The sequence below is a fragment of the Mytilus galloprovincialis genome, chromosome 7, assembly GCF_965363235.1.
Source record: "Mytilus galloprovincialis chromosome 7, xbMytGall1.hap1.1, whole genome shotgun sequence".
Taxonomy (NCBI): Eukaryota; Metazoa; Mollusca; class Bivalvia; order Mytilida; family Mytilidae; genus Mytilus; species Mytilus galloprovincialis.
This window is the reverse complement of record NC_134844.1, coordinates 41,819,104-41,833,355: the sequence shown is the minus strand read 5'-3', so window position 1 is coordinate 41,833,355 and position 14,252 is coordinate 41,819,104. Positions and strand designations below refer to the sequence as shown.

Genomic DNA, 14,252 nt, shown 5'->3' with positions numbered 1-14,252 from the left:
TTAGTGATGTCATTTTATCATAAATTACCTCAAGTTGTGGAAATCGATTTCATAATGTTTACCCTTTAAGTTATTTCACCTAGATATGCAGTACTTCGCAAGTTTTAAAAAAGGCACCAACACCACCTGACCCACGTTGAGCATTTATGTGCAAATTTTCACGATTATTTCCAATCCATGTATAGCCGTCGATGATTGGTTTATGTGATCCTTTAAGGAAAGTTTCACAGACAGTAAAATATCGCAGTCTGTGTTTTGAAGCACAAGTTTCCGAAATCGAGCGTTGTGACGTCATTATCTTTTATCGACCATCTGCGACAGTTCCATACTCCACACCGCAATCTGTCCTATTGGCGTTTTTGAACGAGTCTGTTTCCGACAAAGACCAACTCATTTTCTTTTCCGATTTCTTTGAGTAAAGTCCTGACGTTGCCCTGGAACATTCTTGTTTCTACTGGTAGATCATTGTCAATATATACTTTTTTATAAGCTGGGTTATTCTTTAAGTTACGTTTGTTCTTGAAAATGTCCTTTTTCTGTTCGTTGTCTTTAAGTTGGACTACCACTACTCCATTATATCTTTCGATTCCATTCTTTCGGGTCACTTTATAATTGTAAATTGTAGGCTTTTTGAAAATGGGACTTGGGTTAAATTAAATTAAGATAATTAATTTGTTCAACTACATCTAACTTATTGCATCTTAAATACGTTCGTATATTGGCATTTTGATTTTTAATCTTGATATTTTTTTTATTTACTGTTGTGCTTTTTTTATATATACGTTAAAGTTTCTCATTATATTTGACATACAATTAAATTCTGTTAACCTATTTTATCAAGTCAAATAACATCAACGGTACTAATTCTACTGCACCAGATGCACAATTTGACATTAAATATCTCTTCGATAAAGCTCGAGATCAAATAATTGGAAAAATAATGTTTTTTTTTTAAATTTAAGAGCTTGTTAGACAAAAAAAAAACAGAAGTAGCCATCTACTTATTTTTCTTATAGGACCAAATGACAAAATTCTATATCTACGGATATCAGGTATTTGTCGTTGAATACTTACATATTGCCAAGCTTAAAACTTAAGCATGGGAGTATGTATTTTCACAACTTTTGTTATGTACAAGAAGTCTTTCATTTAGATTGTTTTGCTTCTCTATTGTAAACAAAAAGAAATGTAGTAGATTTGTCGACTCTCAAAGCATGAAATACACATAAGAATATTTGTATTGCAACAACATATTTTCATTCTTTAAATATACAATTTTTTTGGGGGACGTTGTTTTTTTTTTTAGTAGTTTTTTTTATCCATCATTACAATAATGACGATATTTTTTTTTTAGTAGTTTTTTTTATCCATCATTACAATAATGACGATATATAAGTCGTAACACTAGTGATTTGCTTTTAAAAACGTATTACATTTAATGTTGTATGGGAGTATCAAAAACGTCTCACAATTGTGTGTTTGTCAATTGTTTCCCAATATGTTGGTCTTCTCTTGGTTTACAAAAGAGGAAAATATTAAAGATACAGGTTTGACATCCTTCCATTGCCGTGTTTTGCATTTTTATAAGATAACAATGATGCTTCATCATTAGTTTATTATCAACAGCTCTTAAGATAAAAAATAAATGATTCTAAAAACATTAAAGTGTAAACAATATTTTAATCAGACCAACTGAGAAAGTTATAGAATATATAGACATGTTCAATATTAAGACACAGACATAGTAAAGGTAATGACTAGTAAAGTAGGCAAATTGCCTCTCCGATATATCACACTATTCTACGTATACTTTGTTATAGATTGAGTGAGACTTTCAAGGATAGTTAAGCTCTTTATACTCCAAACCATATATGTTATTTTTCACTAAAATCCTACTTCTGCAACTGCTTTATTAAAGATAGATAATCCAAGCAAATAATTACTGAAAAAGATTCGTCTATTCTTTCATCTTGGAACTATACATTACATTCTGGTTCCAAATGTCCCAAATGTCCCAAATGGTTCCGAGACTGTTAACAAATGTAAACAAGGAATGTTACGTTTTCAGCAATATCACCATATACTCGCAACAAAAAAGCAATTGGTTCATCGTTTTTAATCTGTATTTTGTCTGATTATTCACAGGAATACAAAAGGTTTGTTAAACCAACTCTAAATTAAGGTTTCTTTTCGTCTTCTTTTTAACAAAACCTATAAAAGATAGGTTTATAATCATTTAAAGTAATGCTTGTTAGTGTTCCTAATCAAATTAAATTTAGTGTTAGGAATTCCAAAATTAAATAAAACAGTAGAGACATGGAGGAGGTTCAAAGGTTAAACCAGAAAAGAATTTCATTAAATCCTATCACTATCTCATCCAAAACCGAGACATTAGGAAACATTACCAAAGAATGCGTGGGAACATTTTTCGGTAAATATCAAGGTAATAAAAAAAAATATATCTCAATGAATAATGGAAACAAACGTTATGCACTTGAAGATCTTGGTTTCGAAACAATTTAAAAAAATAAATCTGTTTAAAAACATGCTTCTTTCAATGAATAATAAAAATCTGCAAGTATCGTTTTTTATTTTTTTAGATCCAAGATTGCGATATACCCCTATGCTACTTTAAGCCCTACGAATGGTGTTTTTTTCAATAATAGATAACAAAAGCTGGGATTCGCAAAACCTTTTGAAATTGTTGGTCATCAATGTTCTTTAACTTCGTACTTTATCTTGGTCTTTTCTAAAAAAAAATTATTCGAGTGTCACTGATAAGTTTTTTGTAGAATAAAGCGGCGCCTGGCAAACACAATTTTCATCTTTGCATCTATGAAGAGTTTATTTAGAATGAATGTATCCATATTTATAATGTTTTCTTTTCATCGATGTTTTTATCATTGTAATAAGAGTAAAGTGCTGTTGCCTCTTTTATATATTCTATAAAAATAGCAAACAAAATCTTGTATCTAAGATTTCTTCTGGAAATCATTATAGAGTTAACAAACTTTTATTCAGACCAAATTATGTTAAAAGATATATAAATATAATATTTCAAATAAAATAAATGCAAAAAAACGTATACAAATATATTTCCTGATAAAACCATTCTACTGCATCGTGCGAGACCCTCGTGGGTAGTCAAACTCGTAAACAACCCAAGCGAAGTAATATTATACCAACCATTATGATACATGTTATTTTTCAACCACAGTCATAATTCTGCAACTTCTTAATCAAAATTCGATAATCCAATCAAATTATTACTGGACCATATTCGTCTATTCTTTCACTTTGTGAACTATACAACACATTTTGATTCAAAATATTTCTGAGACTGTTAATAAATTTAAATAAGGACTTTTACTTTTTTAGCAGTATTACCATAGACTCGCAACAACAAAAGCTACTTGTTATTGATACTTTTAGTCATTGTATTATCTGATAATTAACAGGTATCCAAAAGCTTTGTCAAACCAACTCTGAAGTAAAGGTTTATTTCTTTTTCACACACAAAAAATAGACATACATGCAAAGCATTCATGTTTATTTAAAGTAATGCTTATACAGCACTGTTATGGTGCCTTATCAAATGCAGTTCAGTAAAAGGAATGTCTTATCAAATGTAAAATATAATTGCAGAGACGAGAAGGAGCTGCAAAGGTTTAACCATTAAAGTATTTTATTAAATCGTATCACAATATCTTACTCAAAACCAAGACATAATAAAATACTATTAAACAATGCGTATTCGATTGTGATTACTTTAATAAAATTCTTGTTTAGAACATGTTTTTTTTAATTCATAGAAATCTAACTTAAGTTGAATGTAGCATGAAGTTGTCGGAACTATGATAGGAATTTTCTGGGGTCAAAAAACTTAAATGGGAAATATGTTAGCATATTCTTTTTTATATTTACTGTCGGGTTTGTTACTCGTGATGTGTGGATTCAGTAAAATGTGTCCCCGTGCCTGTAGTGTATTCCCTTCTATTTTTACAGTTAGGGGTTTTTTGCTTGTGAGAGAGCTGTCTACTTATTCTATTATCATGATTATTAATGGTCTCTTGTGGACAGTTGTCTCATTGACAATCATACCACATCTTCTTTTTTATATTTACTGCAGGGTTTGTTACTCGTGCTGTGTGGATTCAGTAGAATGTGTCCCCGTGCCTGTAGTGTATGCCAAGAATATGCAATTAATGTGAATATCTCATTAACAATGAGGCTGTCAGGGTGACAGCAAACCGGATTTTTTTAACATTTTTGTGTCCTAGCATTTTTCAGTACCACAAGGAACCATAAAAGTAACAATCATCAATATTGAATTTAACCTCCATTTTGTAATTAGTAACAACATATTAAAATTCAAAAAGCTTTGGTTGAACGGTCGGTTCGTGACAGTGGCCTTTCCAGAAATATTCATAAGTGGGCCACTGACTGCTCATGAAGGGACTCGCTCAAGTCATAGTACAGTTATTCCCTTTGGAAATACGATTAAAATGACAAATGCATTTCTACTATCACCATTCGTGTACACTTGTGTTAATTTCGCATAATTTGATTAAGTTTTAAACAAGTTTTATAAATACAAGTTTTCTCTATAAATTTGAAATTATTTTTACTTCTTTATGTTAAGTTAGACAAATTAGACAATGTTATCTATGTGCCAGTGGAGTAAAATATATTTTTACCATATGAAAATGATAATGAACTTATTTTACGGTACTTTTTATAAATAAGTTGATCAAATAACCAGACATACGAAACAAATATATAAACAACAACTAACAACTTATAACAGATACACACTGACAGCGTGTTATTTTTGACTGGATTTACATGCATAGAATACGATCTTATCGCTACCTAGACTATAACTTAAACCTGCATTTAAAAAAACGCTCAGTGCAGCTTAAAACACGATAGCTGCTAAATTGAATAAGAACATTTCAAAAAGCATATAATTTGTAAAGCCGGGTCTAATGTACTCGCTACTACAAGAATCTACCTTGCTATTAGTGATGTCCAACATCTTCAGATATGAAAAGTATACTTGAATTCAGATTCATAAATTGATGATGAAAAGTAAAATGCACTTAGAACTACCCAGAGTAGCTTTGACAACGTAAACTTTGTGGAATCAAACACTTGTATACAATTTTAAAAGTACAAGAACCAAGTCAGGTTTAGATGACGTCCAGCCATGTTTTCAATGAGAATTGTTCAAATCATTTCGTCAAAATGTAAAAGAAGCCATCTTTGCCTTTTGTGTTTGGTACTTTTGTAATAGCCTTTTATTGTACATTTATTTGACAATCAAATACTTATCGTAGCTTGGCTATTTTATTTAAGAAGTTGCAGACTTTTTTGAAAATTGAAAATTCATAGTAAGTGAATTGACATTTAAAAAATATGTAAAACAGCTATCAAAGCACAAATTATAGTTTTCAAGTTTGATTTTTTTCTCAAAATGACCTTATGTTGCACTGTTATACCACTGTCCCAGTTTAGCCCGGGGGAGGGTTGGAACACCTCTAACATGTTTATCCACGCCATAACCTGTATGCATGTGCCTGTCCCAAGTCAGGAGCCAGTAGTTCAGTGACGGTTGTCGTTTGTTGATGTGTTACATATTTGTTCATTTTTTGTACACAAATTAAGCCGTTAATTTTTTCATTTGAATTGTTTTACATTTGTCATTTTGGGGCCGGTGACTTATAGTTGTTAATTTAAGTGTCATTTGGTCTCTTGTGAAGAGTTGTCTAATAGGCCATCATACCACATCTTCGTGCAGATTAAAAAAACGATAACCTCTAACTTTAAAAGAAAATTTCAAAAAGCACACTATTTGTAATCTTGGGTCTTAATGCCCTCGTTACTACACGCAACCGCGACATTTTCAGTTATAAAAGTATACTAAATAGTAGACTAGTATTTACATTTCATAAATTATTGGTTAACTTTAGTTTACTCTTAGAATTACTCAGAGTAGCCTTTGACAACCTAAACCTCGACAAATTAACCACTTGTTTACAAAATTACAATAACCAAGTCAGGTAAATACGACATCTGATCACCCTAAAAAAAAGTATGTCATCGAAACGTAAAAGAAGCCAGTAAAATGACATTGCCTATTTTGTGGTTTAGTACCTTTCAGATAGCATTTTGGTCTACGTTTATTCTGAATTTGTATACACATCATAACTAGGCTTTTTTTATTTAAGAAGGGTCAGACTTTTTTGAAAATTAAAAATTCATAGCAAGTGAATTAACATTAAACAAGAGGCTGTCACAACGACAGCAAACCGGATTTATTAACATTTATTTGTGTCCTGGCAAAATCACAAGAACCATTTCTGATGAATGGTGAAAGTGAAAATCGTCAATATCAAATTTGACCTCCATTTTGTCATCAGTATCAACATATTAAAATTTGAAAAGCTTAGATTGAATGGTTCATGAGTAAATGCAACAACGTGAATGGAAACGCCATTTTACGATCTTTCAAGAACCATAACTCCTGAACGGTAAAAGTCAAAATCGTCATTATTGAACTTGACCTCTATTTTTTCATCAGTAACATCATATTAAAATTTCAAAAGCTTTGGTTGAATGGTTCATGAAAAAATGAACGGACACGACGGGAAACACCATTTTTCAATCTTTCAAGAACCATAACTCCTGAACGGTAAAAGTCAAAATCGTCATTATTGAACTTGACCTCCATTTTGTCATCAGTAACAGCATATTAAAATTTCGGAAGCTTTGGTAGAACAGTTCATGCATAAATGCACGGACACGACTGGAAACTCCATTTTTCAATCTTTCAAGAACCATAACTCCTGAACGGTAAAAGTCAAATTCGTCATTATTGAACTTGACCTCCATTCTGTCATTAGTATCAACATATTAAAATTTGGGAAGCTTTGGTAGAACAGTTCATGCGTAAATGCACGGACACCACTGGAAACTCCATTTTTCAATCTTTCAAGAACCATAACTCCTGAACGGTAAAAGTCAAAATCGCCATTATTGAACTTGACCTTCGTATAGTTGTCAGTAATAACATATAAAAATTTTAAAAGCTTTGGTTGAACGGTTCATGAGTTAATGCACGGACAACATTTGATTGCCGCCCGCCCGCCCGCCCGACAGCCCGACCGACCGCCCGCCCGGCCGCCCGCCCGGCCGCCCGCCGTACATTCCCAAATCAATAACCGACATTTTTGTCACAAAAATCCGGTTAATAAAAACTGTAAAAAAAACCCACCAATTATAGCTTTCAAGTTTGAATTGTTTTCTCAGAATGAACTTAATATGCTGCTGGAATACACGTTTTTGTTAAACTTAGAACTGTAAATGCCAAGTACTATTTATAAAATTGATGTTTCTTAAACCAATAAAAATACATCATTTAAAAGGCAATTGTTAAAAAAACATTGTCAATATTTTCAACTGAATAATACAGATTTTTTTTGGATATTTTTTATGATATAAATGCAATCAGGGACAGTCCATTCCTGGTGCAATTAGCATTAGACAAACAACTATTTTTAATATAGTTCGAAATTTGTTACAAACTGACTTATGCCAAGTCTCGCGGATCATAGATCGATCCCATGTTAATATTAATATTCTTTGTAATCCCATGCAAAACCGCTTTCCGAAAGCGTGTTTTCTTTTTTCCCGCCATTTATGGAGTGTGACATTTCCTCTCCTTGTCTGACATTTATCTTCAAAAGTAGTTTGTTAAATTCCTTTCATCATGATTTCTTCAACGTTTCTTGGATTACAGACCAATCCAATGTGAATAATAATAATCTTTGTAATCTTTACTATACGCTGTTCGGAAGCGAGTTCCTTCTTTTGCCGGCCATTTAAAGAATGTTACATTTCCACCCGTCAACCATGCTGCCCACCAGCTAAATGTTCCAGACGATGAAATAAAATGTTCACATAGTGTAACAGTTGCTAAGTCTAACCAGGCTGAATTTCCCTCTAAAAATACAGTAGTTATATTTTTGGGCATGTTATCCTTCGCCCATTTCATTCCGTTTGACGCTACGACAAACACTAAATTTTCCATTCTAGACTGGTACCACTCAACTGCTTTCCTTAAATATTCCTTCGTTGGCACATTATAGCCAGCATCCGGGTATTTTGTCCAGTCACCACGTCGTATATGAACGCCGATTAATGTTATCTTTTTATGTGAAGTCTCATTATATACCTTCATATATTTATACTTGTGGTTTTTGTGATATGTACTATTTCTGTAAATATTATATCCTTTAAGTTTATTGTCTAGAATTAAAGTCGCCTTTTTAATCATTTTGTCACTGAAGGTAAATTGGTCTCTCAGTTCCTCCTTATATTGATCAAAATAAAGGTAGGATTGTAAATATTGAAGTAGTCTAACATTTTGTGTATTATTAAAATCTAGTATTCTTTTATCATACACGGCTGAGTGTTCTTCTTTCAATGTTTTAATATTTTGTGAATCACATATTGATGTGTCTTTTCGTACGTCTGCGTATAAGGTAAAATATTTCAGCAGTTCACAGTTTGTATTGATAACCACTTCCATCCCTTTACTTCTCGCTATACCATAGGATGAAGCATAAATAAAAAGTTTATTTCCAATTCTGCCGGAAAAGGTAGGACATATAGAGTGTACTACTTTCTGCGGATTGATCACCATGCCTTTGCTTATTATCGTTATGTTGAATGTCTGTGTTCTGAATGGCGATGGACTTTCTACTCGTATGAAATTATTACCAGACTTGATATTGACGTAAAATATCACTGTTAAAATGAAAAAAACAACAAAAGTTACATCTGAAAAATAAATAAAAACACAATTTGAATATAAATTATCTGTCATCAATGTATATAACAACGTATATAACTGCAGCAAAATAATGTGGATACAGCAGGAAAATATAAAGATACAATTATCTTTTTATTTGTGAACCCAAATGATTGATTGAAGTAAAGAAATATCCAATTGAAGTATTAATTTTCTATTCTTCATCCCTTGCGATTCACTTCCTAGAACATAATACCTAATACTTTATTGTTCTCGTCCAGAATATGTATTATACACTTATCACTGGATGTTTTAGCCAGATAAACCATTCGATATTCCAAATATTTGATTAGATACAATAAGTATATTATTGTTATGTTTAATACTACCCTTTTATCCCATATACAGCATACAGATTACATAATCACGCACATGTAATTTAAATTAAATAAATTTGTTGATTGCAGTTTCATTGAATATTTGGCGGTGAGTTTTTATTGTTGTTTTCTATGTTGTGGGGAAAAGCCGACGTACCCAGAGAAAAAAAAAACACCGTAGGAAACTGACACTCTTATCAATAAAGATTCGGATCAAACGCCCCTAGAATATGACGGATTCGAAATTACAACTTCAGTGTGGACAGGTTAGTTATACAGTTGTTCAAATACGTAGACCACTTGGCCATAAGCCAAACGTGCATTGGGAATCATACCACATCTTCTTTTTTCTATGTTTGTATAAGGAGTTGTCTCTCCTTCCTTATGTTACAGCAACTAGACTTTTTTACTTTTACAAATTGTAGCTTGGATGGAAAGGTGTCTCATTGGCACTCATATAGCATCTTCTTATATCTACTTATATTGTACTGTATTTTTCTATGTCTATATCTATATAAAGAGGGAGCCAAAACACAAAATTTATTGTATGAAACTTACATCTCTGTGCACCTTTTCCTTGAGAAGGTTCATTCTTCATTACTTCTGTCAAAGAAAAAGTAAACGTAATTAAATGTCGATGAACAAACTTCAAATCTTAATCAAAGAGCTGAATAGCTCTGAGGAGAAAGACGGCCCTTGTTTCCGTATCATTTGGGGGGGGGGGGGGGGGTTAAGAATGAAAATAAGAACAGGTTGACAATATTGAAATCAATTGTTGTTTAATGTAATTTCCTTTCCTTAGTTTAGGATTCAATTTGGATTAATGGAAGAGATCTGCATTTCTTAATCTAAACATTCGATTAAAGTTGATAGTTAATTATCTAAAATTCAACTGAATTCTGTCATTTAATAACAACTACAATTTTTGAAATCTTAATTGTGTACCACTGAACTGCAAGGTAGGGCGATTTTTCCATTTTTTGTGACAGTATTCTAAGATTTTTAATTTTTTTCTCAAGAAAGTTAGGACTGAAAAATCTATTCAGTTCAAAATTTCCATTGATTAAACTCCCAGTTACAACTCTTATCACAGGGATATAGGTACTAATAAAAAAAAAAACATGATTGATGTAAAAGAGGGACGAAAGATACCAAAGGGACAGTCAAACTCATAAATCTAAAACAAACTGACAACGCCATGGCTAAAAATGAAAAAGACAAACAGAAAAACAATAGTACACACGACACAACATAGAAAACTAAAGAAACTGTGAGAAGCTTGTTTCCAGATCGTTAATTTTTTAAATATTTGTAAAGTTCATGAATAACAAGTGAAACTGCGAGCTACTGCTCACTGATGATACCCCCGCCGCAAGTGGATATTAATAGTGTAAAAATATGCAAGTGTTCGGTAAACAGGAAGTTGTTGAGTGATGAATCTGAAAACGCATCACACAGTATAGCTGACTTATAAAAATCCTGAAACCAAATTTCAGAAATCCTTGTATTGTAGTTCCTGAGAAAAATGTGACGAAAATTTTCAACTTGGCTATCATGTGTAAAATCATACAAGTGTTCGGTAAACAGGAAGTTGTCGAGTGATGAATCTGAAAACGCATCACACGGTATAGCTGACTTATATAAATCCTGAACCCAAATTTCAGAAATCCTTGTATTGTAGTTCCTGAGAAAAATGTGACGAAAATTTTCAACTTGGCTATCATGTGTAAAATCAGACAAGTGTTCGGTAAACAGGAAGTTGTCAAGTGATGAATCTGAAAACGCATCACACGGTATGGCTGACATATATAAATGTTGATACCAAGTTACAGAAAGGGTGGATGTGTAGTTCCTGAGAAAAATGTGACGAAAGTTTCATGGGACGGACTGACTGACGGACTGATGGACGGACGGACTGATGGACGGACTGACGGACAGACAGAGGTAAAACAGTATACCCCCCCTTTTTTTTAAAGCGGGGGTATAAATAGGTTTAAACTACAAAATGCAACATGTTTAATTTAATATTTTTTTTACCATGATTACAATGATGTTGGTACACAAATTTAGTTTTAATGGAAGACTACTAATCATATACTAAATGTCACATTTTAAGTGTTCAGATACATTAACTTTTTTTTTTAGTGGATAATTACTCATCAATTGAGGTGCTCCAGAAATGGAGGAAGATTCTCAAAACAGAATTTTACAGAAAAAAATGAAAAAAAATCGTTTCTCTCCCCAATCTCTTGTATCCCCACGGACTTTGTTTACTTTGAAAGCTGTTGGCCTATTTATTAAAGTATTGCATGTTGATGTTTGAATCATCTACAGCAAACAAAATTATGTTTAAATTTAACAGATACCAATTTTTAATTAGTGCACGAGCTCTGAGAATGAATTAAAGAACCAGTGAAGGATATCCTTGCTTCTGCGTAGTGTTGCATTCCAATAATGACGTCACTATAATACAATGTAGGTTGGATATATTTAGAATATCTCGTCATACTGATTTTTCCGGATTGTAAAAGAAACGTAAATAGTGTAAAGGAGAGCTCAAGATACGATAATTTCACGAGAAACAGAAGGGAAATGAGTAAAAAAGTGTTTTAAGTCAATCTATTCATTTGTGTGTCTTCTTTTCATCAATCTCAGTAAGATTTGTTGGGGGGTTTTCCACACTATAAAAACAAAATGAATGATGTGAGGGAATGTCACTCTGGTCAACCCCATAGGGGATTGACAGCTTGAAGCCGTCTTTCCCCAAAAACAATGCATCCTTGATATACCAAATGTAGCAATTTCCTATATATAACATTGTGCATTCCAAATGGTCTTCTGTGTAGCGACATTCTGCTATTTTTACAATATTATAAACTTATCGACTGGGTATGAGTGGATTAAAGTACGTCTACTGTCCCCGAGTTGCAACTATTGCACTGAGGTTAAGCTGAGGGCAATAGTTTTATTCAAGGGATAGTTCCACGACTATCCAGTCGATAATTGTTTTATAATGCCGAAAGAGAGGACATACAATAATATCGGGGCTAAATCAACTGTCGTGTTATAGTTGAAAGCAGAAACACAACCATATTGTATATACACTCTGAATGATAAGGCTACGTCCTGCACTAGCGTCAACCATAGATACAATAGATATAACGCGACGTCGCAACTCCCGCGGTATTTTCAATATCCTCGAATCCCGTAGCTGCATTTGACATTCCGCGAAATTAATGACGCTTGCGGTAAAATAGTTTCATCGAGGTTCAATAATTTATACTGGGTATAAATGGAATAGTAAGTTTATTTCCCTCCGTGGTGCAACTCATTACCTTGAGGCACAGACGAGGGCTATAGTTGTATCCACTATATGATCTATAGTGAAGTAATATTCCTCTAAAACTATTAAATGCTCTACAGTATCAATTTTAAAGTAATATTCTTCAAAACATTGAAAACATTTCTTCAGTATAGCAATATTATTCTAAATAAGTAAAGAATAACAGTTCTGCGGTTAAAAGAATCAATTGTCGATTTGATGATCCCAATTGCATTATAAACAAGATATGATGCATTAGAGCTTGAATACACTATATACATTAGAAATTATCCAAAACTTCATCAATGATTTTGAGAAAAAATCATGTCAAAAAATGTTTGCATTTGAAGGTCGTTCTGCAGTTAACACTGTTGTGGTACTCAACTGCACATAGGTGATAAACTTCTGTATGCTTTCAGTGCGTGTTGCTTGCGTGAGGTACATTGTAGCTAGAGTGTATTATTGATTCGATTTCAATGAATTTCTTGTTGTACTATATTTTATCCTTTTATTTTGGCCCCAAATGTATGCATATCTATTATTTCCAAACCATTGTCATCCGACCATAGCTGCTTATTAAAAGGCGCTCACGTCGTTTTTAATGCCGGCATTATTGAAATCATAACGATAACATTTTTTTTTCTTATCCCACAGATAGTCAGTAGTTCTTTGGCTACCTCCACCAATAAAAACTGACCGCCACGATATAGCACAACAGTGTTAAAAGTGGCGTTAAACATCAGTCAATCAATCAAACCATTTGTTCTTTTACTTCTTTAAATGATTGAGAGCATTTTATAAGTAATCATACAACTCAACCATACGTTTACCTCACGTAAATAAAGAAGATGAACCCCTCACCATAAATCTATTTTTTTAGCACACTATGACTAATAGACGAGTGCTTAACGTCCAGTAGAAAATATTTCATTATGTTAATATCAACAATATCATTATGTGTATATTTTCAATTACAACAGATTCTGAAAAACCCAAGTTAAATGAGATGAAATGTCAAAGTCACGTTTTCCATGTCACCTGTGTAAACTAAATAACCCTAATTACTGTATACTAACACTATTGTCACACGAGTAGTTGATACAGCTGTAAAACATGGATATGTGATTTTATTTTGTGTACTTATTTGTGTTTCTACTGAAAATTTACGAGACTGCTATTTACCTTGATTATACCTGGGCTGTGCAGAGCCAAGTCCAGAAGATTGATTAAATTATTACAATGAGATAGGTCGATAGAGAGAAATACACTTCATATGCAGGTAAATTAAATCGGATAACTGAAGGTAATATTCTACACAGAAATTCCAGTTAAATAAGTGCATTAGCAGATGTAGGATACATTTTTGACTGGAAAGGGGCGTTATTTCATAAAACGAAAGATTTTTTCAATGGACGACTTTACTTGAATAAAGATATCAAAGGATGTACCCCCTAATCCCTGCTGATTCCACGATCGAAGTGTGTCGGTTTTGAAAAAAATCCTGTTCAGGAAAAAAATCATCCAAAATGAAATGTTACCCTGAATATAACAGTGTTACAAACCTCTTCATCTTAATTTTTCGACCTGATCCTATATCATGCATCTTGAAAAATGACACATTCCAGAAGTTCATTCCTACCGGTCATTGCGTACATAGTTGGTGCACTTTTGTTGACATCGGAAAGGGTGCTCGCACACAGGTCCGCGTTATATAAAATAGTTACTCATATATATATAT

At 32.7% G+C, this 14,252-nt stretch overlaps 1 protein-coding gene across 7 annotated transcripts in view; it reads right to left on the bottom strand.

Moving 5' to 3' along the window:
- Positions 1-7,373: 7,373 nt before the first annotated feature.
- The window catches only part of LOC143083026 (galactoside alpha-(1,2)-fucosyltransferase 2-like), a 47,393-nt gene continuing 40,514 nt past the window's right edge, over positions 7,374-14,252 (bottom strand). For all 7 annotated transcript variants that reach the window (XM_076259144.1, XM_076259143.1, XM_076259141.1 and 4 more), the window contains exons 2-3: positions 9,751-9,795; positions 7,374-8,844 (exon numbers count right to left, since the gene is read on the bottom strand). In XM_076259144.1, the coding sequence (XP_076115259.1) occupies positions 7,796-8,844; positions 9,751-9,795 (1,094 nt within the window). In that variant the 3' untranslated portion in view covers positions 7,374-7,795. The remainder of the gene's footprint in view (positions 8,845-9,750; positions 9,796-14,252) is intronic.